This window comes from Gossypium hirsutum, chromosome D10 (genome assembly GCF_007990345.1).
Source record: "Gossypium hirsutum isolate 1008001.06 chromosome D10, Gossypium_hirsutum_v2.1, whole genome shotgun sequence".
NCBI lineage: Eukaryota > Viridiplantae > Streptophyta > Magnoliopsida > Malvales > Malvaceae > Gossypium > Gossypium hirsutum.
In genome coordinates, this window is record NC_053446.1 from 55,138,526 (window position 1) to 55,164,632 (window position 26,107).

General features: G+C 32.3%; 2 protein-coding genes across 9 annotated transcripts; one reads left to right on the forward strand and one right to left on the reverse strand.

The window, feature by feature from the left end:
- Nucleotides 1-1,178: 1,178 nt before the first annotated feature.
- On the forward strand, nt 1,179-12,164 carry LOC107916302 (uncharacterized). 8 transcript variants are annotated; one of them, XM_016845495.2, is made up of 8 exons: nt 1,180-1,313; nt 1,404-1,474; nt 1,927-2,859; nt 3,778-3,838; nt 3,931-4,046; nt 9,777-9,867; nt 10,480-10,527; nt 11,867-12,164. In XM_016845495.2, exons 3-8 carry the CDS (start codon nt 2,000-2,002, stop codon nt 11,963-11,965), a joined length of 1,275 nt encoding a protein of 424 aa, XP_016700984.1. In that variant the 5' UTR covers nt 1,180-1,313; nt 1,404-1,474; nt 1,927-1,999; the 3' UTR covers nt 11,966-12,164. The 8 variants fall into 8 exon arrangements, 7 of the variants coding, with proteins under 7 accessions (XP_016700982.1, XP_016700984.1, XP_016700981.1 ...); XM_016845496.2 differs by having other exon boundaries at nt 1,192-1,313; nt 1,399-1,474; XM_016845493.2 differs by having other exon boundaries at nt 1,179-1,313; nt 1,404-2,859.
- Nucleotides 12,165-12,254: 90 nt separating this feature from the next.
- Nucleotides 12,255-15,951, reverse strand: LOC107916301 (protein NRT1/ PTR FAMILY 5.1). Its single transcript, XM_016845490.2, has 4 exons — nt 15,720-15,951; nt 15,180-15,397; nt 13,937-14,493; nt 12,255-13,215 (listed from the first exon to the last, which is right to left on the reverse strand). The coding sequence occupies exons 1-4, from the start codon at nt 15,820-15,822 to the stop codon at nt 12,342-12,344; spliced, it is 1,752 nt and encodes a 583-aa protein (XP_016700979.2). The 5' UTR covers nt 15,823-15,951; the 3' UTR covers nt 12,255-12,341.
- Between the last annotated feature and the right edge of the window lie 10,156 nt (nt 15,952-26,107).

A 26,107-nucleotide genomic window follows, 5' to 3' on the forward strand; every position in this document is an offset into this window, starting at 1 on the left:
AATTGATTTGCCAATTTTATTTTATTTTATTTTGTTCTCAAAGTCCTAAGATCCCTAGCAAAATATATCTCAATGCAAGATTTGGATTCCACTATTAGATCGATTGTTGCTGTTCTGAGTTTTCAAGATACAAAATCTAGGCTTGCAACATTGTTTTCATTTTTGAGAATTGTAAAAACTTCAACCATCAACGACCTATTTGTAAGATTTTCCTAATAATTATGAAAAAAGAAAGAAAGAAAAAAATTAAGAAAAGAGAGAGAGAGAGAAGAGCAAAATATTCTATTATATTGTTTGGTTCTTTGGTAAATTTCAATTTTTTAGAATTTGAGATTTTTTCTTTTAATTTATAATACGCAATACCCTACTTCTTTTCTAAATTCATAATTTCTTTTCTAGTTACTATTTCAGTATTGTAATTTTGGATTTTTAAAATTTATAATATAAAATATTCTTCTTCTTCTCCAAACTCATCATTTTCTTTGTCAAATTTCAAGTCAATAGTTAACTTTCAGTTGTAAATAAACAGACACACACATATATATATTATTTTTAATGATTTGGAAAGAGCGGAGCTGATGCTGATCCACATGAAAAAAGAGATAAAAAATGTAACAAAGATGAAAATGAAGAAAGCATAAAACAAACAAAGCAAATAAAAAAAAGTAATCAAAGTGAATGGGTATTTAATGTTTTCTTTTTTCTTTTGTAAAAGTTCATAAACTATGATTTTTGATGATATTGCATATGGAAAATTTAGCTGCAAATTTTTTTATTTTTCCATGTGGCAACTGATTTTTAATACGAATTATTTTATTTATTTTTAAGACTTTTTAAATTTTTTTACAATAATTGTTAAGAAAAATTTTAAAATATCAAAAATAATTTTTTAATTATAGTTTAGGGATCAAATTAGCTATTAACCTTTTGAATTAAAGTGCAGTGTTATTTTTTAAACTGAAGTTAACAGCCGAGTGACAAGCATGTAACAATTTAATAACATTAATGACTATTACGTAACTTTTAAAAGTTGAGTGATCGAAATATAATTTTAAATAAAATTTAGGGATAAATAATATAGTTTAACGTTAAACTTTTCAATATCCCAAAAAGGAAAAAGTAAAAGGTTTAGAACTTTCGAAAAAATTGAATTTGACAAAAGCGTGGAAAATTCAAAATCAAAGGCCCAAAAGGAATTGCGTGTAGGGGAAACACCTTGAGCCCACCGTCCATTTCCCACCAGTTTGCGCCCCATTGTTCTCTTCAGATTCTGCCTCGACGATTTCGTTTTCATATTTCAACAATTATGCCAGGTTTGCGCCCTTGAATTTCCTTCACTCTTTTGTTACTTGCTACAAACTGCAAAACCCAACATGCCTCCTTGTATTTCTTTTGAAGAAAAGGATGATCAAGGCTGGTTAATGCCAAAACGAAGATGAACTTTTATAGTTTATTTGTTTTTCTTGCAAAAAAGGTATGACAAAGTCTCGTGCTTACTTTCTTCCTATTGGGTATATTTGGTGAAAAAAAATGGTTGGAATTGAATAGAACTAATATTTGGTTACTAGGAAGGTTGAGTTGGAATGAAGAGTGAATTTTTTTATTAGTGGACGTAATTTGGGAGTGCTAGGGAAAAGACTCAGATACCTGTTGTTGAATTATAGCAGGTGAATTGCTAAAGGAGACTTCAATATCTAGTTCAATTGAAACCGGCTTAGTTTATGTATCTGAACTTGGGAAACGAGATTTTTTATGTGACTGGATGCCTGGAAATGGAAATTGGCAGGTATCTCCTAAATTGGATGATACTTGTCAGAGTGGATGCAAAGAGGCTGAGTATTCATGCCCTCCTTTGCCAAGATCTGGTTCTCAACAGTCATCGATGAGTGTTCTGTCTGAAATTCCTGTGCCTGTTTTTGTTTTCAGTAGGAGGAAGAAACGGCAAGGCAGCAGCGGCATTGGTTCTGCTTCTGTTGCCAACTGTTGTGCGGAGGCCCCAATGAATTCAAAGAGAAGTGGGGCTTGTCTTTCTGTTGTCAGCTCTGATGCTTTTTCAGTGGCAACATTGGAGCGAATTGAAGTTTCTCATGGTGAACATAGAAATGTAGCTGTTGGAGATACCGTGATGCCTCTTGCATGCAATAGAGAGCCTCACGGTTTAAAGTATGAATCTGCTAATGGATGTTCTGCCATGGACGACCGTAGTTCTGATGATGCACATAAAACTGTTATGCTGAAATCCATAGATGTAGACAGTATAAATGATAGTTGTTCATCATCGAAGTCAAATATGGATACTTTATTAGCTTCCACGAAAAGTGAGATGGATGAAAATGGTGAGTGCACCTCCTCTAGTGTAATAGGTGCTGAAGTTTTAAGGGAAGATCTATATGAAAAAGGTATGTGCCTCCCTGTACTTCGGAAGCCGGAGAATGTTGAGGAAGTTGGGCCATCTAGGGCTCGTGCTATTGAGGAAATTGGTACTAGCGGGGTTAGTAGGTGTTCTAGGTTATGCAAAATTTGTGACCGTTTGGGAACAACACAAAAGATGCTAATTTGTGATAATTGTGAAGAGGCATTTCATGTACGTTGCTGCAGACCGAAGATAAAGAAACCACCGGTTGATGAGTGGTATTGTATTTCGTGTATGAAACAGAAGCGAATAGTGCTCAAGGAGACTCTTGCAAGAAGGTCTTCTAGTATCACTAGTGGAATGGGCAAAGAAAGAGATGGATCATCTAAATGGGAAGTCAGTCCAATAGAATTAATGTTGAGAGATGCGGAGCCTTATACAACTAGCGTTCGAATTGGCAAGGGTTTTCAAGCAGAAGTTCCTGACTGGTCTGGTCCAATTGATATGTATGTTCCATGAACTAATTATTTTTTAATTAATTGTCTATATGGAATGCATTACTTTATAGGCTCTCTAATTGGGTGCATAGGAAAACATAGATATGAATGATGCTCGTTTCTATTTGAGGTTTTATTTATGTTATGTTCCCAAATGTTTATAACTACATTGCCCTTTGTGACATATGAAAATCTGTCTGAAGCACAAGGTAGTCAAAAGTATTATTTGATGCTTATAATATACGAGGAGCTTAAAGGAGAGCTTGCTAATAGGTTATATTGATTATAAACAATTATCTATTTTGTAAGAAAAATCCTAGGCATAGATTCTGTCTTGACCTAGAGACAAGACATAAAATTTGACTTTATTAGCAGGCTAATTGCATTGACCTTGAAGAAACCAATGCCAACTATCTTTCTTTCTATTACACTGATAGGCTTTCTTTGATCACTTGTCATGTTGTCCATCTAATTGATGAATATTTCACACATGGAAAAAGCAATTCCACTTTTTATTATAAATAGATCACCACTATGTTGATGTGATCTTGCCTAAGTATCTTTCTTTACTGAAGAAGTCAGAATCTAGAATTCCAATTTATGAAATTTAGCTAGGAACTGTTATGATGTCCCATATAATAGATAGGTATACTAATCTTCTCATTAACCTTCCTTCTCTAAGATGTTTTATAAGTTCTTTCCAAGGCTCTTTTATGAGTTAAAAGTATATTCTGATAGAAAGCGCACTGCTTTAGCTACCGCTTTATTTTGGAATCCTGCATACATTTCATAATTAGAGGGTGAAATAGAATTAATAATTTTCAGCTTAGGGAAAGTTAGTCTTTTTGAAAAGTATAGGTGCTATTGTGTTGTTTCTCAATTCACAAGTGTTGTCCTTCATAAATAGTTTCTTGTTATACTATGCAGTGATGTTGATACCATTGGCGAACCCCTAAACTTGGATCCTTCAGAATATACTTATTACCACGTAAGGCTTTGATATATGTCTGGGTTAGCATTGCCATTTTGCAGACAAGTAACAATATGGTTTGAGGGGAATTGACATGTCTTTCTTTGTAGGAAAAGAATTCAAACAAGTCATCTAAATTAAGCTCAAAAGGGAACTGGCTTCAATGCCAAGAATTTGTAGAAGGCAAAGGAGGCAGTAAAGGAACCATCTGTGGAAAGTGGCGCAGGTATAGTTTGTTCGCTTCAATAGTTCTTTCTTTCTTGCCATTTATGTTAGCACAAGTTGATATTTTTGAAAACTCATGGCATTTTTTTTTTTGTATGGAACAACAATCAGTTTATTTCTAATTAACTTGGAGATGAATTATTATGAAACTTAGAATGATATCAGTTCTTTATGTCTGAAAGCTTGAATGTTGGACAAAGGGAGCCATATCATGATTGTTACATTATGATAAATGTTGATATCGTTGATCCTCTAGTAGAAAACGACAAAAAATTGTCAATGTACAAAGAATTAACTCAAATAGAATTCAGACAAGGATATATGTCTATATATCACTCTCCTTTTCATTATCATATGCTTAATGGTTAGTAGATGATTCTATTTCTCATAGTAAAAGTTGAAATTAAGGAGATGGAAGTTTTGCATACCTTATTTCATATCAGTTTAACTGGTCAACTGTACATGCCTAATATATTTGTTGGAATCCCTATGATTAAGGATAGAAAACTTATCTTATTACTAGGAGTTCCCTTGTAAATAGAAACCAATCTCAGTCACTGATTCTTAGGAAGTTAGGGATTGTTTCCTTGATTGTGTTATTCCTCTCTTTATAATTGTAAACTAATTAGTAGAAAAAGAAGAAATGAGTTTTTTTTCTCTAAGTTTGTTCATGGTATCAGAGCTTTAGGATTCATTCGATCCTACTCTTTCGTCTCTAATCTCCCTTCCTAAAAATTTCTTCGGTTTAGTCCCCCCATGGGTGATGTCAATGAAACTCTGTCTGAAACTGAGACTTCTCAAATAACTCAGAATGTCAATCAGGGAATAACTCAAAGTGAACTTAATTCCTCCCTTATAATCACCAATCATCGGCTAGATGGGAAGAACTTCTTGCAATGGTCTCAGTCGGTCCTTATGGTGATTCATGGTCGTGGTAAATTAGGGTACATCAATGGAGAAATTCCACAACCAACCACAGTTGACCCTACTTATGCCACTTGGGAACTCAACAGCTCAATTGTAGTGGCTTGGCTAATTAATTCGATGGAAGGCCATATAAGCTGCACCTATCTTTTTTTCAAAACTGCAAAAGACATGTGGGATGCAGTAAAAAAAAACTACTCGGATCTTGGAAACGCCTCCCAAGTATTTGAGATCAAGCTTAAGTTAAAGGATATCCGACAAGTGATACTCGAAGTAATTCACTACTACAACAATCTGAAAATTTTGTGGCAGGAACTGGATATGTACTATGAGGCAGATTGGGGTGAAGGCTTAGAACACAACAAGTTTATGACCCATCTCAACAATGAACGTCTTTATGAGTTTCTAGCAGGACTGAACCGTGAGTTAGATGAGGTCCGTGGCCGAATTCAGGGCAGATCACCTCTACTAACCATCGGTGAAGCATTTGCAGAAGTTAGAAGAGAAGAAAAGCGTCGTCTTGTCATGATGGGAGATTCAAAGGAACCTAAAACTATGACACCGCTTGGCAACCGTTCTACTGAGACCTCTACCCTCATCTCCAGAGGTCTACTGCCACAAAAACTACGTGCTGGAAATGATTCTAGATCAACCAGACCATGGTGTAACTACTGCAACCGTGTTGGTCATACAAAGGAAAAATGCTTCAAACTCCATGGCTATCCTGAAAAAAACAGAAGGATAATAAGACTGCCCTGTTATCCTCCACTGCTGCGGATGATGTTCTCGATGTTCGCCTAACCAAAACCCAACCGAGACTCCCCATAAGATACTTGGTACTTCCACTGCTCATGGATCTCTAGCCACTCAAGGTACTGCCCTCAACATTGCCTTTGAATCTAATAATCAATCCTCTTGGATACTCGATTCGGGTGCCTCCGATCACATGATAGGTGACTCCACGTTGTTTCACACATACAATCCTTGTCATAACAAGTCCCGAATCCGCATAGCTGACGGTTCTTACTCACCTGTGGCTGGAGTAGGAGAAGTACAAATAACAGAGAATTTTTTTCTCGATAAAGTCCTACATGTCCCAAACTTGTCTTGTAATTTACTTTCAATCAGTAAACTTACTAAGGATGAAAAAGTTCTTGTTCAATTTTCTACAATTGGTTGTGTGATACAGGAACAGAAATCGGGGAGGATGATTGGCACTGCTAAAGTTGATGATGGACTATATGTTTGGAATAAAGACAGTACAAAAGGGGGATTGGCTCTATCCACTTTAAAAGAGGACACTATTATGTTATGGCATCGTAGGTTAGGGCATCCAAATTTTTTGTATTTGAAGAAACATCTTCCGCTGTTATTTCGAAATAAAAGTGTTAATTCCTTCAAGTGTGAAATTTGCCAATTATCCAAACATACCCGTGTGTCATACCCATTAAAACCATATATTCAGTCCCAACCATTTTCATTAATCCACAGTGACCTATGGGGAGCTAGCCGAGTGAAAAATATTACGGGGGCTAGGTGGTTTATAACATTCATTAATGATCACACTAGGGTCTGTTGGGTTTATCTCCTCAAAGAAAAATTTGAAACGCCCAAAGTATTCCAAAATTTTCATTTAATGGTTCAAACCCAGTTCAACTCTACCATACATACTCTACACACTGACAATGGGAGAGAATACTTTAACTCTGTCCAAAGCCCATACTTTTCTGACCAAGGCATTATACACCAAAGCTCTTGTCCTGACACTCCTCAACAAAACGGGATCTCTAAGAGAAAAAATCGACATCTCCTTGCTGTGGCTCGAGCCATAATGTTCACCATGAATGTTCCAAAATACTTGTGGGGAGAGGCTGTCCTCACTGCCTATTATCTCATAAACCGAATGCCATCAAAGGTCCTCAATTTCCAAACACCTCTAAATACTCTTCTAAAGGCCTTTCCTCTATTTCGTATTCCTAATCTTCCAGCTAAAATATTCGGTTGCAAAGCTTTTGTCCATAACCATTAACCAAATCAATCCAAACTTGATCCTCGAGCCCACACCTGCATCTTCATTGGATATTCCCCCACACAAAAAAGGCTATAAATGTTACTCACCAACCTTGCGCCGAGTGTTTGTCTCTCGGGATGTTACCTTCTTTGAAAATAAACCATACTTTGCAGCATCTCATCTTCAGGGGAGGCTTTCAATGAAGATGAGACCCTTAATACTCTCCTCATTATACCTCATGATCCTACCACTACTATCAAAAACAAGCCTAACAACCAAGGTGCTATCCCAAATTTAGATACTGTTTCCCCTGTGCAGCAAGAAGTTAGCACGATCCCAGATTTAGATACTGTTTTCCCTGTGCAGCAAGAAGTTAGCACGATCCTTCCCAATAACAATACCTCCACCGAAGTGCAATAGCCCCCTGATTATGGAAAACAACAAAAACAGGTTCCTGAAATACAGGTTTACTCCCGACGGAATCGTTCTCCTGAAACTGATACAGCAGTGCCAATTGCATCCCCAATCGAGGATTGTTCTAAAACAGAAGTCTCACCTCCGTCACCATCCATCTATCTTCCAATTGCAGTTCGAAAGGGCACAAAGAGCTGCACTCAACACCCTATTGCTCGGTTTGTGTCCTATAGAAATTTATCTAAGTCTTACAAAGTTTTTGTGACTAATGTTGATTCTGTAAAAACTCCAAAAAATATAGAAGAGGCTCTTGAATCAGATGAGTGGAGACAAGCTGTGATGGAAGAAATGAAAGCCCTCAAAAACAATGAAATATGGGAAGTCTCGGATCTACCTAAGGAAAAAAAAACAGTAGGATGCAAATGGATCTTCACTACGAAATTTAAACCCGTTGGCCGTTTTGACCGATACAATGCTCGACTTGTGGCTAAGGGATTCACTCAAACTTATGGTCTTGACTACGAGACATTTGCACCGATTGCCAAGCTAAACTCCATTCGAGTCCTCCTATCTCTTGCTGCCAACCTTGATTGGCACTGACTCAATTGGATGTAAAAAATGCTTTTCTCAACGGGGAATTAAATGAAGAGGTGTACATGGATTTCCCACCCGGGTTTGAAGAAAGCAAGGGCCAAGTGTGCAAGTTGAAGAAGTCCTTGTATTGGCTGAAACAATCTCCACTGGCGTGGATCAACCGATTTGCAAAAGCTATGACTAGTAGAAATTACATTCAAGGACAGGCAGACCACACCATGTTCTACAAGCACTCGGAAAAGGGAAAATGTTGCATCCTCATCGTTTATGTGGATGATATAATATTAACAGGAGATGACTCAAGCGAAATTGTGAGGTTGAAAGGATTCCTTGGTACAGAGTTTGAACTTAAAGACTTGGGGAATCTTAAATACTTTCTTGGTATGGAGGTAGCAGGGTCCCAAATAGGTATTTCCATCTCCCAAAAGAAATATGTTCTTGATCTACTGTCAGAAGTTGGTTTGATGGGCTGCAAACCAGCCGAAACTCCTATGGAATTTAACCTTAAATTGGGAACTGATGAGGATGGAGAAGAAATCGACAGGGGGAGATATCAACGACTAGTAGGAAGACTCATCTACCTATCTCACACCCGTCCAGACATAGCCTTCAGTGTGAGTGTTATCAGTCAGTACATGCATGCCCCGAGGGAGAAGCACCTAGAAGCTGCATATAGAATATTAAGGTATCTAAAAGGAACTCCTGGTAAAGGCCTGTATTTCAAGAAAACTGCCAACCAAAATGTGGAAGTCTACACTGATGTAGACTGGGCAGGTTCTGTTAATGATAGATGCTCTACAAGTGGCTATTGTAGTTATGTTTGGGGTAACGTCGTGACGTGGAGAAGCAAAAAACAGTTTGTGGTAGCACGCAGCAGTGCAGAGGTAGAGTATTGAGCACTATCTCATGGTATATTCGAAGGAGTTTGGATACAAAGACTTATGGGGGAACTAAAAGTGCCTTACACCAGACCTATGAAGATGTACTGTGACAACCAGGCAGTTGTCAGCATAGCACATAATCTTGTGCATCACGATCGGACCAAACATGTGGAAATAGATCGCCACTTTATAAAAGAAAAAATACACTCAGGAGAAGTGTGCATCACCTACCTACCTACTAGACAACAAGTTGCAGACGTGTTAACTAAAAGTTTGAAGAACTTATTGGCAAGCTGGGTTTGATAAACATCTACACTCCAGCTTGAGGGGGAGTGTTGGAATCCCTATGATTAAGGACAGAAAACTTACCTTATTACTAGGAGTTCCCTTGTAAATAGAAACTAATCTCAGTCACCGATTACTAGGATTGTTTCCTTGATTGTGTTATTCCTCTCTTTATAACTGTAAACTAATTAGTAGAAAAAGAAGAAATGAGCATTTTTTTTCTCTAAGTTTGTTCAATATCGTTGATAATGATAATTTTGGATAAAGATGATTAAATTGTTCTGAAAAGCCAGAAGAATTCAGTTCAAAACTGCCAACTTACTAAGAATGAATTTTGATGGCTCAGCATAGCACATTTCTTGTCAGATGATTGGTCAATGCTGTACACTTAAGATATTGTTGATAATGATAATTGTGGATAAAGAAGATGAAATTGTTCTGAAGAGCTAGAGGAATTCGGTTCAAACTACATACTAGGCATTACATAGATGAGCTATTGGTATTTTCTACTCCATTGCTAGTAACTTAACATGCTTATAAGTTTAAAGTCTCTTTCTTGGTGTTCTTTTCTCCTTGTATCACTCATGCAAGATTTTTAACATTTTAAGTTCTTGCTTTATAGGGCTCCGCTTTTCGAAGTCCAAACTGATGATTGGGAGTGCTTCTGCTCTGTGCAATGGGATCCATCCCATGCTGATTGTTCTGTACCTCAGGTGATAACCCTTTTAGCGTCTTTAATTTCTCCTATGTCCTTTTCTCTGGATTGCTACCTTCAGGTTATGGTACCTGACTTGGGAATTTATATTAATATGGGATATCTTCATGGAGCAGTAATCAGTTTAGAACTTTATTTGGTTCTTCCTGATAAGGAAAACTAGTCTGGGTCTGGGACTCATTCCAAAATGTTTCATTGGATGCTCAAACTTTGATCATGTTTGATGTGTCATCAATTTGCAGCTATTTTAATGCAACTCTTTTTTTTAATGTAGATGTCTATACAAGACTCAAATATAATGCCTCACCATCTTAAAAAATCTTTGGTTGTAGTCCATTGATCTGTCTGAAACAGAATCTGCTCTTTCGTATAAGTGGTAGTATTATATGAAGTGCATGGCATATTGACTGCAACCACTTCTTTACCCCTCTCTTCTTATTACACTGATTCCCTGGTCAAGGTTTTACAACTATGGTATATGCTCCCTATTGTGTCTGGCTCTTTTATCATAAACATATAACTCGAGAAAAAAAGTTCAATTTTAGTCTGTCATAATTGTTACAAGTATGACATTTTACTCTAATCAAACTTGCTGTATTTATTCTACCAGGAGCTGGAAACTGATCAAGTTTTGAAGCAACTCAAGTATATTGAGTTGGTATGTACCATTGTGCTCATTTACTTCACTAATTACTCAATGCAGTTTGTTTTTTGTTGTTGTTGTACTCAATATTTGAATATCAAATAATGCTGGAAGGAGGGTTACAGAAGCCTTGAGCTATGTTTGCAACTTGGGGCTAGCCCAAGGGATAAGAGTGGAGTGTGGTTGCAGTAAAGATCATAGGTTTGAGGCTACTTGTTGCAGAAACCAAGAGGAGTCATTTAGCAGACAGCATGGAATTTATGTTAATTAAACTATTAGATATGGGGGATTTAGAATTAATAGTTGTTCTAAGGAGACTACAGAACCTCTGAAGCTAGGCTACTTGTTGAAAGGGATTGTACTTCTGTTTTAGTCTCATAATTTTCCTTTTGTCTAAAGTATAATTAGCAAGTTGAAAGATTCAATTTAAGATTATTCAAGTTTGGGAGTTTGGACTGAAAGTAGTTGTACTGGTTTAGTAGAATAAATGCCATCATCGGTTAAGTTTTGAGTTTGCTGATCTTAACTATTATTTTTAAGTTGGACCATTTCATTTATTAGTAATTGGTTGTAGGCTGGATTCTTACAAGTTATTAGATCTCGGGTTGTTTGTTGCCTAGTTTGTTACTATTCCTTTTTTTTCCCCCTTGTTTCTGTTATCTATGTGGAAGGCCTCATCTAGTTGACTTCGTTATCATTGTCTCTTAGATGATGTGTTGTAATCTCACATTAGTCAAATATGAAGCTTGCTGTAGCTGATATCTGAGGTGTAGCCTTTTGACCTTTTACTAATTGATTTTAGGTTGAATCATTAGTGCCTAAGAAATAAGAACTAAATTCACACAATAACTCTCAAGAGCCACTCCTTCAAAATCCCTGCTTATTTATTTTGTAGGTTGAACTTAGTTTCTCCATAATATGCACCATAAAACCCTGTAGAACTGCAAATATTAAAAACTGTATGAAATGCCAAATTTGTTCTCTTTTCACAGAGAAAATGGAAGAAAAAAGAAAGAAACTCCCGCAGCAAGTTAGCTTTTGTCCTTGACATTAGGATCATGTATGCCCAAAGGATCTGTATTTTACAGAGAAACAAGGCTTGGATAGGTGAAACAAAAACTTGGGGTGGAATAAAATGTGATTTTATTCTACCAAATTTCTTGGACAACTGTTATTTAATTGTGTTATTAATTCATTATTTATATGGCTTCGGACATGCCTTGAGCCTAGAATCAAAGCACTCTTACTTCTTGCATAGGACATTATAGGAATTCAGGATAGTTCTAAAATTCTGTAGCCTTTAATTTGTTTTAGTTGCTTAGGAGGCGGTTTTAACATTTCACATCCTGTGCAGTTGAGTCCTCGACAATCAGCTAAACGGCAAAAATTGAATCAGACCGAAAACTGTACCCCACAAAATGGTGAGGATGAAACAAGAAATGCACTAAGTTAGGTTGCCTGGCGTAGTAAATTTTTACGGATTACCTGTACACCTTACCTTCACAAGATTTTGTACATTTAGTAGTCATTACAAACCGATGATCGCAGTTTTGCAAATAGATAATTCTTCTTTCAGCAGTTGAATTCACTTCCTAATGTACTGTATTGAAGAGAATCATCAATTAAGAGTAGCATTTTGGGCATTGTCTTCATTCTTCAATTTCAATTCTCTAATTGTTTTGATGTATGATATATATAGTTTGCATTGTTAGAATTTAATATATTACTTCCTCATTAAAGTAGAAATGAAAACATTAATTGCTGCACATATCATTTATCATGAACATAATACCTTTTCTTACGACTCACCATCTTTTCAATATATATATTTATACTTGTAATCCTAGTGGAGATATCTCTAAGGCTTTACTCTCCAGTTCAATACAACCCTCATTGAATTCTATGGTTTCTCTTTTGTAGACATATTTGCTTGATGCCCAAAGAAAGGCCCCTAAGTTAAGGGTTGATATGACCAAAAGGAACCCATAATAGTAATCTAAATGAGAGTCATTCAAGTTGTCACCAATCCAGCTTTTGCCATTTCCTCCGCCTGTAATTTTATCCACCACTGTTACTAAAAAGCTGTTTAAGAAGTTCCCAACACCAATTCCACTGGTGAAAAATGTTGTCCCTAGGCTTTGCATGTCTTCTGGTGACTGGTCATAAAAGAATTCTAGCAGTCCAATGGCATTAAACACATCAGCAATCCCTAGCAGTACATACTGAGGCAACAGGCAGAATATGCTCATTGGGACAGTTTCCTTAGGTCCCATGATGTGATGCACTCTTATGACATGCATTCTTCGAACCTCGACTGCGTATGCAATAGCGATGGCAGCGATTTGGATGACAAATCCAATGCCGAGCCTTTGAAGAAGGGTTATTCCTCTAGGATTTCCGGTTTTTTGACGCATGAATGGTACAAAATAGCGGTCGTACATTGGTACGGAGAGGAGCATGGAGGATGTGACAAAGCTCCCAAGTGAAGCTGCTGGGATTTGAAAGCTTGAACCTAAGCTTCTGTCCATGGTGGTGCCTTGTTTCACAAATAATGTGTTTATTTGAGCCCATATTGTGCTGGGGATTAAGGTCACTAGCCATATTAAAAGCATCCCAAGAACAAGCTTGGTTCCTTCCACTTGAGTTACAGTGCAAGGTGGCTTACTTGAGTTGCCATCTTTCACTGCTGCCTTGTCCAAGAATCTGCAAACACAAATATGAATGAAAACGCCATCAAAATAAGATGATTTCATAGGCCATGTTAACTTATTGCATTGCAATGCAATGACGGAATCCACCACACGTTCCACAACTCATTTGTCTGGTTTTGTTGATAAATCCATGTGGTAGGGCCAGCTAGGCGCACCATTTCACTGTAATGTTAACCCCCCAACCCATATTCATCAGAAACCAACTTGGTCCCTCCACCCTCAACAGATTATGCCCATTGATCGTTAAAGGTATCTAAAAAGGAGTGCTAAAGCAATTTCACGTGGAAGGAATTTATTAACCAAATGGCCATCAAATTCTGCACAATAAGCCCCACTTTTGCATTTGGCACTGGAGATTTTTATCAAATATTCAGTAGTTACATTACGCCTGGTCTTTTCTAAAATCAAGTCAAATGCGAAAAAATTCTTTTGACAATTATTTTCTCCGTTTATAAGATTTGAAACTGAGATCTTATTTAAGGAATACCGAGTTGCTTACTACGGGGTCCAACAATGTTGGTAGCTATGTACATGACTTTGCAGGCCCCATTGCACCTGTTTCTAGCACCATGGATTTAAAGCACTTCGCACTTTGGAATCTTGTACTAATTCAAACTGACCATGCACTTAAACAGATTCCATGCTTATTTGTTTTATCTCATAACAGTGGAAAATTTGATACTACAGTTGAATGTTACAGTGGGAAAACTCACCTGAAAATAGGAGTGTAATGGACTTGCCTTTTCCCACTGTTAATGTACTGTTGAGGCTCATGTTCATGAAGCTGACATGGGTGGTTAGGGAGCTGAAGTTTTCGATTCCGAAAGGCGGTAATGGGGACTTGAATAAGGTCCCTAGCAGGACTTTTAGTCTTCTTCACTTTGTGTCTGTAAATTGGGGTCCCAAGATAAAACACAAAGAGTGAGAAGAGGAGACCAACTGTTGGGATGCCATAGCCAAGTCCCCAACCCAAGTTTTCTTGAATGTAAACAAGGGCAAGAGTGGCAACCAAGGCACCCAAGAAAGAGCTAAACATCCACCAATTGAAGAAGGAGACTTTGAGCTCCTTTTCTTGGGGATTGAAATCATCAAACTGGTCTGCCCCAAAGGTTGATATGTTGGGTTTTGTTCCCCCTGCTCCTATGGCTATGGTGTAAAGTGATGTATAGAAGAACACTATTTGCAGAGTTGAGGCCTTGTTACAAATACCATCTGTGCAAGTTGGCCTCAGTGATTTCATTGAAACTGTTGTTGTCAGCAGTATCATTCCCTGTTTCACATTTCACCATGACATATTAATCAACTGAGTTAAATGCTTCAATGCAACGTATTTAAATAATGCACCATTCATTGTTTAATGAGTACATGCAAGTCAAATCAAGTTCCCTCTAGCACTAGGAACAATTTTCTGTACTTATCAAATGAATACAAATTAATTCATGTCGGTTCTCATTCTAATGGACAATTATTCAATGAATTTAAATACTAGAATAGTGCCCTAATATTAAGAGCAAAAAGAAAAAGAAGGCAAGACGGAATCTTCTATTATGGCTCTAATGAAAATCATATATGCTTTGTTGGAGAACAAATTATAAAGCAGTGGCTAATATGAATGTTAGTTAAGGCTAATAAATAAAAAACTTAGTATTCATTGGACCCACAATAACCAACAAAAAGATGACTGAACCCAATTTGCCTTCTGATAGTAGGTATCTAGAAATATGGTCCAAACAAATGGTACGACCTCCTTGGTGGATGAAGATATAGTGAATATAAACCTCATCATTAGCTAAGATACATTTTGGATTTATGTGATGACTTTGAAGATTGCCTTTCTGATTTTAATCATCACCGGCTCAAGTGGTGTTTATTATGATTGGAGATGTAAGGAATATTATCATGATGAATTGGAATGAATATCGAAGAGGGAAAGAAATGAAATAATTGGTGATTTACCACGACATAGATGAGAGATGAAACGGTGAAAGTCCAGAATCGACCCAAGTAAGTATCTGCAATGTATGCTCCGATAATTGGTGTAATCCAGACCGATCCTGACCAGTTATTCACATTTCTAACAGATGAAACTGTATCTTCATGAAGTTGGGTGGTCAAGTAGTTCACTAAGTTTGAAGCTATTCCATAGAAAGCCATCCTTTCAAATGCTTCATATCCTGTTCACACATAAACATTACGTATTAGACTTCAAGCAGAATACACGAGGACTGAAGAAACATAAAATCAAACACCATAAGAACATTTCATTTTTGTGGTAATTTTCTGTCAAGAATAAAACTTAGTCACCAGACAACAGTTATTGACGAATCTACTTTTGTATGATAAACTGTTTGGCAAGGAAATGCAAATGAGCAAACTAGGGGCAAATACTAGTTGAAAATAGGATCAGGTTTATCGTGCTTGCAGACATAATGGATTTTATGATAATCCACTATGAAATGAACTAAGTTGGAAGGGAAAAGGGTGATGGTTTCTTACCAACAAGGAAAGCACAGGCTTTCCATTTTCCAGTTTTAGAGGCAAGCACGGGACGACCACGAAGATCAACAGTGCCATCTTGGGTATAACCTTTGGTTTCCATTAGATTAGAGAAGCTATAGGGGAATGGTGGAAGCAGTGAAGCAAGATAATAATAATAAGACGAAGAAGACGACTTGGTTCAGCTTATAAGCAAAAGGTATAGTAAAAGCTTTCACTTACTCTAATTTCTAAACACACAACGTCAAAGCCCGCCCTTTATATAGAATGCTGAGTTATGGTTTACAAAATATAAAATATTTTTATCTAATTAAATTTAACATTTAAAATTTTGAGTTAATTTTACTGTTCATATTTATTTTATAGTTTATATTCATGATTCATAATTGTTCTTTCTAATAACATCGTCTTCAAAATTCGAACTATATCTCTTCTTAAAAATACTGTGTATTTTATCATTAGATTTAACACTTACTGATTCATATTAAATTTTTAGATCACAAATTGTTACGAGTGAATATACATTTTAATTAATTATTTGATAAATATTTTTATTTTAGGTACTTAATGTAAGTAATCATTATAACAATAATTAAAATATACAAAATATGATAATAAAAAATAACAAAGCAACATTAAAGTAATTCTACAATGTTAAAAAAAATATTTGCACAACTTTAAAAGATGAAGATGTTGTAAACCCATACTTTTTACTATTTTAGCTAATTTTTTTATGTAAATAAAATTGATATAAATAAATTTATATTATCAATGCATTAAATAATATTATTTTGAAACTTAAAACAAATTAGGGTAATTTATATTAGTAGCCACCAAACTATGGTTTTTTTGTCACCTAATTATTTACAGTTGTCACCCAATTATTAATAATTTTTTTTAGTCATCTAACTATGAAAAGTTACAAAATGGTCACTCAACTATTTAATTTACCAACTGACTAATGTAAAAACCAAAAAACCCAAAAATCCAAAATAATAATAATTAGTAATATATATGATAATTTATATAGAAAAATAGAGTTTAGGTTTTGATTTTTTGATTTTTCAAATTATATTTATTTTATTTTATAGATTAAATATTATATTGGTGATATTATATTGTATTTATTAATGTTGTTATTAAATTATTGTTCTAATGTTAATTTAATATATTTTTAAATATCAATTTAATAATAAATATTATTTTTGTCTATTCAAAAGTTTAATAGTAAATATTATTTTCCTCACTCTTGGTAAGTAGTAGGGACGAAGCAAGAAAATATTTTTAGAGGGCCGAAATTAAATTGTAATTTTTACGATAGTAAATGTGTAATTTCACAATTTTAATAGTCTATATCTTTATAATTTTTAAAGGATTAAATCAAAATTTTCTCATTTTTAGGGGGCAACATGCAATTTTACCTTTATTAATTTAAAATTTTAAAAATATTAAAAGGCCTAAATGGAAAATTTTCTATTTTAGGGGGGTCAGGGCCCCTACCAGCCCTCTGAATTCGCCCTTGGTATGTAGTAGCTTTAAAGCTTGTGACTAGCGTCTATCCCTTAATAGACTTATAAAACGTGAAAAATTAGTCACCGAGCTTACTCTAGTAGATACTTTAATAAATCAATTTTTTTTTCTAAACTTATATATATATATATCATACATTTCAATATATAAAGGTAATACTTATAAAAAGGAGATGCATCAACATTCAATGATTAGGTATTTTTATTCAGTAGCAAAAACTCACTAAGAAAAAAGTTTAAAATTTCATTATTATTTTAATTTAGATTTTAATTATGATTTGAAGTTAATAATAAATGTTAATTTTGTTACTTGGATTTTTTTTAAAATTTGTGTTTATATATTTATTCAGTTGGCATCATTGATCAAATCAGACTTCAATCTAGTTAGAAAATTGTCAAAAACTCTATTTTATTTGCTCAGTAAGTTATACAATTATTTGAGTATTTTTGTATCTTTATATTTTTATAAATCAATAAAAAATTATCCATAATGAAATTTGAACCAAAGATACTACGCATATAAAACCTTTTCATTTACCATTTTACTAAATCAAAGTTTTATTTTTTTATGAAACTTTAACAAATATATTTGTTATATATATTTTTATAAATTTGTGTATTTATACTATTTATTTAAACTTTTTATTGTGTTGGTGTTATTCACCAATCGGGTCTAAACTCAGTTAGGGATTAGCAAAAAACCATTTAATTTGCAAAGCAAGTTACATGATTATGTGGGTGTTTTTGTCTTTATATATTTTTATAAATCAATAAATATTTATCAATAATGAGATTTGAAATAGGGACTCCATGCATATTATATTGGGCAAAACATGTTAGCAAACAAATATAATTAGAAATATTTATATTAAATACAAGATCTGAATAAATAATATAAACAAATATTTATGTTTATGTAAAACGCCATATTTAAAACAAAACAAAACAAAACAAAACAAATTAAATAAATATTTATATTTATTTAAAACATCAAATTTGAAAACAATTAAATAAACAAGATTTTTTGAAAAAACGAGAAATGGAATAAGGAAATCGAGTTTTACTAGATGTTGAGACCTGTTTTCACAGTTTCTTTAAGATAGATTCGGCAGCTCCTATGATACTTGGAGAAACGTTGGTCATTTGTCTCCCAGGATACAACAACAAAATGATCGTGGCAGTAGTACATCTACAGTGATCAACGAACAAACATTGCCTTCTTCTATCACCAAAATGTTTGAAAATTTGGAAAGAAAAAGAAATGAATTTTTTAGAGTGAAATAAATTCATTGTGTGTCTCTAAAGAATTATGCAGTAATCTTCAGGCTTTTATAGGCATTCAATGTGGAGGAATTTTAGAAATTTCTATGAATAAAGATATAAATCTGCATTAAAGGAGCCTTTAAATAAATTTGAATCAAATCAAATCAAATAAAAAATCAATCTGATTGGAATAAAATCAAATCAAGATATTTGTCCTTTTAAAACAGATTCTGTATAATAATGCTGAGAAACATTGGTCATTTGTCCATCACTTGTTTGGGTGCACCCCCAACCCTACTGGAATTGAATTCACACCCCTCTTGTGTGTGAGGAAGAACATTAGTTTAGTCATTCAATAATTACTAAGTTGATTTATATATATATATATACAAGTTCCACACTTGATTCCCAATCAATGTGGAACTAATGCTTTTCATTTTCCTCAACATAATTCACAAGTAGCTTACTTTGAGTATCAATTTCTCATTCATCATTCCACCATTTTGAGCATATGATATACTGTTGTAAAGGTCTCATGAAGTATAATATAAAACCATAATTTTATAATTCAACTCTCTACATTTACCAATCGAGAATATACCTCAAAGTTCCAAAAATTACATTTTTTTCAACATATTAAACGTTTTTATTTACCATTTAAACGGAAACAATTTTTCAACTTTATATGAAACTTTAATAAATGTATTTTTATGTAAAATTTTATATATTAAGGTTCTAATTTTTAATTTTAACATCGTACATATTTCACTTGTTACTGTTAATTAGTTCTAAATAATACTTTTCATCATTTATTGTATGTTGTTTTTAAACAAACGTCCGTGTTTTAAATACGTGATTTTCATACATATACACATGTGATATGATTTCTAGTAAGAATAATGTTGTTGATCTAGTGTCACAAATTAACTCGACACCAATTCAGGATTAATGACAAAACAATAATAAATTGTATTCATTTAGTATTCCTAATATGATGTGTTTTTGTGTTTAAATTTCATTTTACTCACAATTTAACCTATTTTTTTCATTTTAATATCGTACATATTTCATATGTTACTATTAATTAGTTCCAAACCATACTTTTCATCATTTATTGTATGTTGTTTTTAAACACACGTCTGTGTCCTAAATATGTAATTTTCACATGTATACACGTGTGATAAGATTTTTAGTATTAATAATGTTGTTGATTTAGTGTGACAAATTAACACGACACCAACTCAGGATTGATGACAAAACAATGATAAATAATTGTATTCATTTAGTATTCTTAATCTAATGTATTTTTATGTTTAAATTTAGTTTTACTTACAATTTAATCTAATTTTTTTTAATATTGTACATATTTTATGTCTTATTATTAATTAGCTCCAAACAATATGTTTCATTATTTATTGTATATTATTTTTAAACACACCATTGTGTTTTAAATATATGATTTCCACACGCATACGCATGTGATAAAATTTCTAGTATACATTATAGATTATGTTAATGTACTATTTGCCCCCAAAATTACACCCAATTATTACTTTGGTGCTTAAAGAATTCTTTTTATCAATTTGGTATCTGAAATTTTCAAATGTCAGGCATGTTACCCCAATTGTTGTTGTCGTTACCAAAAAAAAATGTGACATGCTAGAAGCGCACCACATCACCCAATTTTCTCTCTCTCTCTTTTTTTTTTAACTAAATGCAAAGAACTAGAAAAAATGTGAAAAATTCATAAAAATAACAAAAAAGAATTAGTAAAAATCTCAATTTTTTAAAAAAATCATGAAAAATTAAAAGATTTATAAAATTTATAAAACTTTTCTTGAATTTAGAAAACGTACTTATCTTTTAATAAAAAAACATAAAATACAAACAATAATGAAAGTTCAAAAAGGAAAAGAAATCATTAAAAATATAGAAAAAATACAAACATAGTACATTTTAATGATGGTAATTTTTAAAATAAGAATCAAAATTAATTTAGTTATTAGATCAAAATAAATGGTTCTAAGTTGTAGATTTTGTATTTACCTTATCTGATTAACTTGCACACCATTTGTTGATCTGCCACTTTGGTGTCGATCTTTGTCTTAAATGGGCACTTGAAATCATTGAGAGAGACGAAATTAAAAGAGAATGGAGTTGAAGTGGGAAAAAGGGATTTGTAGATTGTAACTTTTAAGGGGAAAATTCTGGAGCTGGGGTTATTATTATTATTTGGAAAAAGTGGAGTAAAATTTGAAGAGTTGTGTTAAATTTTGGGTTTTTTGAATTCTGAGTTTTGTTTATATATTTGAATTTTAATTATTTTTAATTTAAACACTTTCGAGTTTGATTAATTTAAATACAAATTAAAAATTAAAGAATTATGAGTTGGTTGAAATCGAAAATTTTTAAAGTTAAAATACGATCCTTATTTAATATTTTAATATTTTAATTGATTGAAACGAAATTAAAGTAAATCTGAAATTAATTTAAACAAACTTTCAAGTTCAATTAATATAATAATAGTTTACTATTAGTTACTTTATAGAATTGAGATCATAGTTTATTTTTTAAAATAAGTGACAAGCCTTGAGTAATTGTTTTTTATGAGAGCATAAATTTTAAAAGAAATTAAAAAAGAAATTTTTTTAAAAATTAAAAATATTTCTAGGTTAAAAAAAGTACTGTACATATATGTATATCTATATTTAAGGGTGAATGTTCGACCGAATCAAATCGAATAAAATTTTTTTGAGTTAATCAAGTTGACGAATCCTATTTTATTATCCTAACTCGATTTGAAATTTTCTTAAATCGAGTCGAGTGAGATGAAATTCAAATTGGATCGAATCGAATATATTTGTTCGAGTTAAATTTTTTTTTAAAAATGATTTTGGATCCTTGTAATCACTGCTACCTAATGTAATCAAATTTGTCCACTATAATCAAATTTGTTAGTAACTTTCATCCCCTTATAATTTATTTATTAATATTTTATATACGGGTTAGTTTATTTGCTTATTCTTGTTACTTTGTATTTTGAAATTACAAAGAAAAATATTAAATGTAAAAAATGTGATTTTTTAATAAAAAGTTATCTTAAAGATAAAATGTGAAATTGATATCAACGTAAAATTTTCACACGAATATTTTATAACATCATAAATAATTCAATTTTAACAAAAATTTATAAAGATTCAATATGATTAAACAATTCAAAAATATAAATAGTACAAAATGTGAAATTTGGGAATTTGGGGGAAAGTAAAAGAGGTTTAGGAATTTGGAGTGAAAATGTAAAATATTATAGTTTGGTATTCGGTTTATTCGAATTCAAAAACCAAACTCGATTCGAACTCAAAATTCGAAAAAAATTCGAGTTGACTCGAATAATTCGATTAATTCGAATAACTCGATTCGATTAATTTGGTGCAATTATACACAAGAAACTTTAATTGTGGTTCAAATGCATATTTGAAACTTTAAATTTGTTTTGATCATGCACATTTAAATAAATAAATACATCAAATTATTTTTATATTGGATAAATATAATTATTTATGTATGCAATTTATAGACATAAAATGATGTTATATCAATAATTGTGTTAATAGTTTACAAGAATTAGATCAAATCAATATTTCATATATAAAATTACACAAAACAAAAGTTAATGTATACAATTGCAAATTAAACAATAGTTTATGTATAGTTTTGGTATTTATCCCCAATTATATATGTGGGTTTCAAAGTTTCACATATGGATTTTAATCTGACTTAGTTAATTTTGTCTAAATTTTTTTAGTTCTTAATTCATTTGTGTTGTAATAATTTGATTTTACTTATTCGGACATCTTTATACTCGATTCTACTGTAATGGTTCAATTCTACTATTTCATAATTCGTATTTATACTTTGATTGCATCATTAGTATAAGCTTCAAAAAAAAAAAAACACCAGGTCGGAGGACCTTTTGGAATGACAAATTTATCAATTATTGATTATTATATTACTACGTTAATGTTTACAACAATATTCTATTTTTATTTTTAAATCTTGAATATTAAAAAATATTTTCTTAAATCTGAAATTACACTTTGTAATTATGTTAAATTTCATTTTAATTAATATTTAAATAGTTGTATTAACATTTAACACAGATATTTTTATTCAATTAATAACTAAAAAAGTCACAAAAATGAATTTTATTTATATTCTTTAATTATGATTTAAGGTTTTTTATTCTTATAATAATTTAATTATAGAAAGAGTCAATATATTTTAATTACTCAATAATATGAATTATTACACTAATTAAATGAAAAAATGCATAAAAGTACTTATAACACATGCCACATTAAAAATTAGCATTTATTAAAAGTGAGAAATATAAAAAATTTGAGAGATAAATCTTTCAAATCGTCCATTCCATTTCGCTTTTTCTTTTCAAAAAAATAAAAATAAAAAGTTATGTTATTAGTCCGTATATTATGTATAAATTGTGGATTTAGTTATGTGCTAATTTAGTCATTTAATTGCTATAATTTCTGAATTATGAAATTTTACTCTTCACCCAAATAATAGTTATTTAGTTTTTTTTATTTGCAATGTGTTAAACAGTAAATATATTGTCACATATGTAATACTATGTTAATTTGTTATTTTCAAACAATATTTACAAAAAATATTATATTGTTTTAGTTAATGAATTTAACGACTAGTGCTTGAATCAATATTGAAATTTTCAAATTCAAATAGTATAGAGACTAAAAATAATCAAATTGAAAACAAAAATTAAATCCACAATTTATGTATAATATTAAACTATTAACATAACTTAACCTCATGAATTTGCTACCATTTTTTGCCAAATAACTGCTACCATTTAAATTAAAATTAATCAATTAAAATAAAAAATAAAACAAAAGTTATAATTTACACATAGTATAAGGACTAGTGACAGAATTTGACAAAAAAATCATTTTATTTAGAGTGAAATAGTGGCGAATATGTTGGACAGTTCATGGCCTGTCATTTTGTCGGATATGATTGTCGTTTTACCACTTTCAACATTATTTCGTGAAATTCATGTTAGAGGATAGTTTTGTTTTCCTTACACATGAAGAAAAGTAATAAAAAGATGCATTAGAGAAAAATAATCTCACATCAATTATATATAATATAGTGAAATCTTTTCTTCATCGACTTTAATTTGGATAACATACCATTTATAAAAATTGTCAACATACTAATTATCAAGGATTACTGAATTTACTTGGTGGGATCACTATACCAACAAGCAATGATAAGTAAGTTTGAGATTAAGTTTAGGACTATGAGAATCGTGAATCTTTCACTGACTTTAGTATCCAACAATATCTCTATAGCTCATATTTTTCTCTTGAGCATCCAGTCATCTTTGATGTCTATAGAATTAACTAAAAATTTAATTAAGGCAAGTGCACTTATCAATTAATAGTATAGCTACGATGAGCAAAAATATCGTTTCCATGAAGACTAAAAGTACTAGTAATTAACTAAAATTAATTAAATTAATTAACTAACGAACACAACAAAGAACAAATCACAAAAATAATTGAGTAACAACCAAGAAGCGAAACAATACCCAGGAAAGAATTCACTTAAATTTCATCTATCACTATCAATCTAAATTACACAATTTCTTTACTTAGTAACTTGATATGTAGAAATTTCTAAATTATGCAAATATCTCTTCCAAGCATAAGAGCAATTGACTCTAGGTTGATTAATTCAAATTTCTTTTTAATTAAAACCCCTATTATCGCATTAGTTCGTGCTATGGATTCCCCTATTATATTTGACTCTAATCCGGTAGATTTATGTCATCCTATTTCTAGGATTGCATGCAACTCCACTCAACTCTACAAGATCTACTCTTAAACAAGGTTTATTCAACCATTGATCTAAGCACATCAAACATGGATCAATAATTTAGAAATATTAAACCAAGAATTAAGCACACATGATTAAGAATAAGAAACTAAATATTTATTGTGAAAAATAAAAATCAAATGATAGAATCCATCATAGGGTTCATCTCCCTAGGTATTTAGAAAATTAGTTCATGCTTGAAAATAGAAACATCCAAGATACAGTATAATCGAAAGAAATAAAGAAACTCATGATAATATTCTAAGAAATCAACTGCGAATCTTCAATCTTAATGGAAATCTACTTTAGAGTTGGCTTCAATTGTGTTTTTCGAGTTGTTTTTTTGAATATTCTATGATGATTCACTCTTATTTTCTTATTTTTGTCATATACACGTCTTAAAATGCCCGAAAATTTTAAAAATTGCGATTTTTCACAGTTCAATTGAGTAATTCCGTGAAATCGACACGGCCTACCACACACCTGTGTGGATCACACAGTCGTGTGGAATGGTTAAGCCCGTGTAGTTCTTGCAACTTGCTTCGACACTCTGGTTTTCACTCATTTTTCGCTCCTTTTTCTCCTAAGTGCTCTATTAACATTAATGTAACCTCCCCAACCTGGCCTAGACAGTAGACCTAGGCCGGAGAAGTCACATTTGCCACTGAGGTGGCTCGGTCATTTTACAAAAAAAAATTCAATTTTAAACCTATTTCATACAAGCGATTATCCCAATTTTATGAATTTAAGACTAGCATAAACTCTAGCAGGGGAAAATAAATCAATAATCCTTATATAATAATTAATATGTTTAATTCACTTAACAAATAAATAATTAACGACAGTAAATAATATTAATAAATAACATTCAACCTAAGAGATGTAATTAAAAATAGTTATCCCATATCACGGTTTTTAGCAAAATGAAACGATAATAATAATTAATAAATAATAATTCCTGGGCGAGAACAAGCCGAGACCCTTCGCATGTTGAGTCTGCGTCCTATTCCATGAGATTATCCAAAAAAATGGAAAATAAGGGAAGTGAGCTATGGAAGCTCAGTGTGAGTCCCTTTACAATAAACCAATTCAATATTCAAATTTGTGAAGTAATAACAAACAATTTCACATGTCAATCAATTTAGAACAATGACAAACAATTTTGCACATCAATTTATTTAACATAATAACAAACAGTCTCGCATATCAATCAATTCAATACAGTTAAGTGGGTTTGCTACTTTCTACAAGCAACCATTAACGATCAATCATAATTAGTTAGACGGATTCAATTATCGAATCAATGTAGTTTGCACAATTAACATATAACAATTTAGTCGATTCGTTATGCACTTTTCATGAGTTTGCACAATATGTCGTGCATCTATCAATTCGTTTGTCAGTTAATAGTCTTACCCCCAACTGCTACAAAACATATTAGGGGTTCCCCAGAACTCTCTCCTCTAGTCACACCGGGTTGTGGACTTAATGCCACCAATAATTTGCAGTTTTCATTGCCACTGACTATGGAAACATAACATACTTGCAGATAAAAGCTGTCAGATGGTTGTGCTTACACGGTAAAACAGACGTAGTTGGAATCTACTTTTGTTGTGGATACACAACACATGATTAAATGTAGTTATACCGCCACATACTTTCTTCGACTGTAATGTCCCATCC

Excerpts from the sequence above, each read along its gene's own strand:
- LOC107916302 (XM_016845493.2), top strand. The coding sequence starts at position 1,763 with ATGCCTGGAAATGGAAATTGGCAGGTATCTCCTAAATTGGATGATACT. Across the intron at positions 4,047-9,776 it reads ATCTGTGGAAAGTGGCGCAG|GGCTCCGCTTTTCGAAGTCC; the intron begins GTATAGTTTGTT and ends CTTGCTTTATAG. Across the intron at positions 9,868-10,479 it reads CTGATTGTTCTGTACCTCAG|GAGCTGGAAACTGATCAAGT; the intron begins GTGATAACCCTT and ends TTATTCTACCAG.
- LOC107916301 (XM_016845490.2), bottom strand. The coding sequence starts at position 15,822 with ATGGAAACCAAAGGTTATACCCAAGATGGCACTGTTGATCTTCGTGGT. Across the intron at positions 15,398-15,719 it reads AGCCTGTGCTTTCCTTGTTG|GATATGAAGCATTTGAAAGG; the intron begins GTAAGAAACCAT and ends ATGTGTGAACAG. Across the intron at positions 14,494-15,179 it reads CATCTCTCATCTATGTCGTG|GGAATGATACTGCTGACAAC; the intron begins GTAAATCACCAA and ends AATGTGAAACAG.